Source organism: Sitophilus oryzae, unplaced genomic scaffold (assembly GCF_002938485.1).
Source record: "Sitophilus oryzae breed Bouriz unplaced genomic scaffold, Soryzae_2.0 scaffold_578_pilon_pilon, whole genome shotgun sequence".
Lineage (NCBI taxonomy): Eukaryota > Metazoa > Arthropoda > Insecta > Coleoptera > Curculionidae > Sitophilus > Sitophilus oryzae.
This window is the reverse complement of record NW_022147171.1, coordinates 1,363,627-1,368,610: the sequence shown is the minus strand read 5'-3', so window position 1 is coordinate 1,368,610 and position 4,984 is coordinate 1,363,627. Positions and strand designations below refer to the sequence as shown.

General features: G+C 35.6%; 1 protein-coding gene across 1 annotated transcript; it reads right to left on the bottom strand.

The window, feature by feature from the left end:
• Positions 1-716: 716 nt before the first annotated feature.
• LOC115887646 (segmentation protein Runt) lies at positions 717-3,413 on the bottom strand. Its single transcript, XM_030907110.1, has 3 exons — positions 2,558-3,413; positions 1,823-1,990; positions 717-1,664 (listed from the first exon to the last, which is right to left on the bottom strand). The coding sequence occupies exons 1-3, from the start codon at positions 3,009-3,011 to the stop codon at positions 1,165-1,167; spliced, it is 1,122 nt and encodes a 373-aa protein (XP_030762970.1). The 5' UTR covers positions 3,012-3,413; the 3' UTR covers positions 717-1,164.
• Between the last annotated feature and the right edge of the window lie 1,571 nt (positions 3,414-4,984).

Genomic DNA, 4,984 nt, shown 5'->3' with positions numbered 1-4,984 from the left:
CATTAAGGTGATCTAATTATATTTTTCTTAGTTTTTTTATTTAGTAACAATAGAAAACTTTTAGACATAATATATTCATGTATGATTCTTTTGTGATTAACTACAAATATTTTTTTATAATTATTATACTCCTCCATGTTAATATATTTATCCTCAAATTTCAATACCTGAATTATTGTACATGTTTACTACTCAGTTTTTAAAATTATACATGAATATTTATTATGTTCATAGTTTATCTACTTGATAAATAAATTACCTATAGATTTCATACATAACTCTGTATTTTATCGGGTAATAAAAAAATCATACATTTTTTTAGCGTATGCTATAAAACAGTTTCACATCAGTTGTTGATAGTATTGAAAATTCATCCATTGTACTAAAACCCTAAATTTATTGCAACTAGGGGATTAGCCCTCGTCAGCTAGAGTTCTCGCTGCATGTATCTCCGCACGACACATCAAGAGGGTAATATATGGGGTTTGATTTGAGATTTTACATCGGAGAGTATTGATTTAGGTTCATACGTTTTCTGATAGATAAAGAGACTTATGGCGATGTTATCTACGCGTTACATGATCTGATTGGCATTAGGTTGTGCAGATACGAGAATGCAAAAGAAATAAAAAAAGTTGATTATAGTTTGAATTATTTATTTTCCTTTTTTTATATAAATATATTGTTTTTTAACGCCAATAAATAAAACTAGAATATTATGTATCTCATTTTCTTTATTAGATGATATTTAGTAATTTTTATGCACACAATCGTTTTTTTTTGCAAAAATATTTCTACATAAAGATTTAGTGCATTTTACGTCGTATTACTTACGCCCATGCTTAATTTGACTACTAGATAATTAAACCACTATTCGGCATTGTACAAAAATACCTAATTACAGCTCCTATCACAATTCCAGTACAGTCATAATTTTAAACTTTTTAAAATATATAACACAATTAAAACTTACTATTTACATAATATACAGAATTATAACAACAATTACAAATAAATAAATTAATATCAACAACAAAATTAAAACAATTAAATCTAAGTTTCGAATAAATCAAAAACTTAGATATGTATGGACAAATGTGTAATTTTCTTAAGTCTGGTAGTTTAAGTCGTCACTAATATTATTTTTATCACTTGTATTTCCTACTAATACGGTCGCCAAACCGGTCTATTACCCGATTTATCGTCGTGTATTTTTGTACTGGGACTACGAGACAAATTTTTAATGTTCCTAGAACTGGGAGCTTTAAGTTCGTTTCTCAGTCTTACAGGTTCCTCTTGGACAGTCGAGTCAGGATGTTGAGTCTCCTGAAGTGAGACGCTTGCAGGCTTGATTGGTACAAACGCCGATTTCACAACGTCAATATCCTCGTCATCCGACTGATCAGAAGAGGATTGATCGACTGTGGAGTGAATTTTCCTTTCTTGAGGTACCGACCGAGAAGACTTCTCACTCAAACTAGATTGCGGCGATAGTCGTAGTGTGAGTTGGTTCAATGGATTAGAGGAAAAAGATCTCCCTCGAATATCTTCTAAAGAGGGAATTTTGGCTATATCGGCGGGGTTTAAGTCCGCAGACGGCACTGGTGTGACAAAATTAGGGGCTTGATACCCAGCTGGCGGATGTAGAACGTACAAATCGGGCCCTGTAAACAAAGGCGCATTTAAAATAATAGTAATTAAAAGAGCGCTCGGCCATATGTGACCCGTAGTTAAATATTCTTTTGATCCGACACGCTAATCAAATCGGTGATAGTTTAAAAGCAAACGTCTGTTGGGTCGGATATTTTCTATAGAAACTTACCTTTCCCGAGAGGTGTATGCAACTCGTTAGGAGATATAATAGGGTTAGTTCGATGGCGAAGGAAGTCTTGAAGTCCGTAAGATCCATACATGCCGTCGAACCATCCTGGATTGAAGAGGAAATGATTAAAACCAGGAAGACCTGGTAATCCATAACCAAATTGGAAATCTGAAATAATAAATACATTATTAAATTTCATATATTTTAATAAATAAAATATTAATCAATTATTATATTATAAACAGGATAAAAACTACCAAATAAAGAATTAATAAGATTAAAATTTCCAGTTATTAATTTATATCAAGAGGAAGCATGTGATAAGATGGCAAAAAGTTTTTTAAAAGAGGCCTGACAACTGGATTAAGAACATGATAGCTGATTAATAAAAGATGAAAAGAGAATTGTAAATAAACATTTAATTAGAATCGTAAATCGGCCAAATGTCGTACATATGCCGGGGCAGCGATTAAAATAAACGTAAAATATTTTACGTTTGTTGACTGAACTTTATACGCCGACAAAACCGAGGCGACCGTTAAAATTTTTATGTGTTTAGACCTCGGATGCATGTTTATGCTCGCCTAGCTGGTTGTTTATTAAACATTACAGGCGTTAAGCTGGTTTACACCCTCCCACAACTTCGTTTTGCTCAGTTGTTTACAAGTGTTCTTTTTCTAATATGGCAGCGGATTGCTCTGAATAAACTTTAAATCTCGTCTCTAATTTACTTACTCGATTTGGTCCGAGGTTCTCTTGGGCCGTCGACTGTCACTTTAATTGCCTTACTATACGTAGCAATTTGATAACAAGGTGCTGCACTTATGGTTATGGTCAGCGTGAAAGATTTACCTCGTCCGCTTCGCCCCACAAATCGTAAATCGTTAAACTTGGCTACTTGGTTCTTCATCACAGCAGATCCGTTTCGAAGTTCTGCACAATAATTCTCGTCATTTCCCGCCTTTAACGTGACTAACGTACCGTCAGGAACTTCATCCAATGCCACGACTTTGAACGCAATTGGGAGACTCTTATTCGATCGCCAGTGGTTCGGTAGTGCGCTACAAAGCACTGCTGGACTTCCTGTTTGTACCAGTTCACCGTGGTACTCTTGCAAAGTGTCCAAATAATTGTTGTAAACATCCGACATCTTTGAGAACACCGTATTGTTATTATTTGGTAAATGCATTGGATCAAATCATTAACAAACTAAAGATTAGTATTCGAACAAACTGAACGAAATCAGACGAATTTCCGAACTTCTCAAGTCGCGCGACCTTCTCGAACTAAACGTCTTTAGACACGTCACTCGACATTCCCAAAGTTCGACTGTCGGTACAGTTTTTCTGTGAACGTAGATATTAACACTCTCACCCCCGCTCCCGTAAAGGAGGGTAGTTTTTAAATAGCACGGTGCGATTTGTCCTCTTACAATAAAGGTTAGAAAAGGAAGGAGGCAGGCAACGGGGTGGCAGCCAAACTTTTAAAACGACAGAAACAGAGACGGACTAATTGAAAGCAGCGTATGTCGAACAAAGAGGGCTGATAGAGAATAGAGAAAAAAATACGCGTCACGAGTGAACGAAAGCGAGACGCGAAAATGTTTTAAATTTTGACGGGGATCAAAGCCGGCGGCTCGTTTGTTGAAGTGAGACGTACTCTTTGCCAGAGCTAAATATATGTTGGTCAGAGGTGGACCGAGGAGAATAAAATATAACTAGGTATTTTATATTTCAAGTGTGGGAAAGAAGGCTAAAGAATTTAATTTTCAAACTCTTTTTTATTCTTTTTAGATGGTATATGAAATTATAAACAAATTTTTGTGCATCATATCTTATAACTAAGTTTAAACCATTTTAGAAACATTTTCAATTTAGTACCAAAAATGATGTATGCCCATAACCCCTATTAGGAAACGGACCCCTCGTAGGAGATAGGTCAGGAGGTTGCCTACGAAAGCATATAAATATAAATCATCCATGATTACACAAGACTCGTGAGCCCACGTCAGGCTCACGAGTCTTTATTTAAAAGTTATGGCTATTACAGCAGTCTTCCACAGACGTACGATACTGGTGTCATCTTGATCACCAACATTCTTCATATTGCTCTCAATTTCAGTCTGGAACTTTGGTATGCAGATTTTATTCAAAAGGTTGCCTACGTATGTACTTTTAACTTCGTTTAACGCCCACCGCGTCTGCTGAGCTCTAGTTTTGTTTTTGTATGGAGTACATAATCGTAGACTTCCACGATCTGTTTTCTGTACTTTTTCATCTTTTTTTCATTTTTCCTTAGTCATCGCCAAAGGACTGATGTCAATAATGTTCACTTCACATACAGATGAGTAGGTTTTTCTCTTTTCATGAAGCTACCAAGGTGGCTAGCAGAAGTTCATCTTCTAAGCTGTTATCGTAGACGTTCATCTTCTAAGCTACGTATCTCGCAGACTATTTTCCGGAGATTATGGAATATCACGTTTTCTTCAGGCAGAGGGAAATTTTGTAAATCTACTTGCAAAATTATTATTGGTTCATCTCTTTGCCCTGGTTACTTTAAAGGACCAAATTCTTGATTGTGTTTAGTTTTTTTCTGTCGCGGCGAAGATCCTATCTTGGAATATATCGACATTGAATGGCAGATATCTTCTTCTGAATCAATTTACAGCAGTGTATACATTTGCTGGTTATTTAAAGGTTTCTGAAAGAGCCCCTGCGACTGGATACAGCCCGAAAGTGCAATCACAATTATTTTGCAACCACCTGGAAAGGTAGAGTACGAGCCAACTAAGAAAATGCCGTATAAGATGCCGTGTGATGATGCTCGTATAAGCATTTTCTTAGTTGGTTCAGCGAATGATGTAACTTCGAGTTTTCTAAGGCTAACATCGCCAAAATCCTGTAGATAAATCCATTTCTTAGACGCTGTTTTATTATCTTTATTGAAAACATTCGGCATGTTATCGACTGAAACAAAATCGGCAAAGACCTACTGAAGAAGTTACTCGTAAGTTTAAAAAAAGTAAAAGTAAAAGATAAAAAAAAGTAATAGTTAATCTTTTTTCTATTTCTAAAACATATTCAATAATTTCATGGTCCTGTTCGTCAGAAATGCCGAGACATGTCGGCTTTCTTGCTTTGCTTAAAGCCAGGCTTTCCGAAT

What these genes read in the sequence shown, in the direction of transcription:
- LOC115887646 (XM_030907110.1), bottom strand. Translation starts at nt 3,011, where the DNA reads ATGCATTTACCAAATAATAACAATACGGTGTTCTCAAAGATGTCGGAT. An exon ending in AGAACCTCGGACCAAATCGA is followed by an intron (nt 1,991 to 2,557) that starts GTAAGTAAATTA and finishes TTATTATTTCAG; the next exon opens with ATTTCCAATTTGGTTATGGA. An exon ending in GCATACACCTCTCGGGAAAG is followed by an intron (nt 1,665 to 1,822) that starts GTAAGTTTCTAT and finishes CTTTGTTTACAG; the next exon opens with GGCCCGATTTGTACGTTCTA.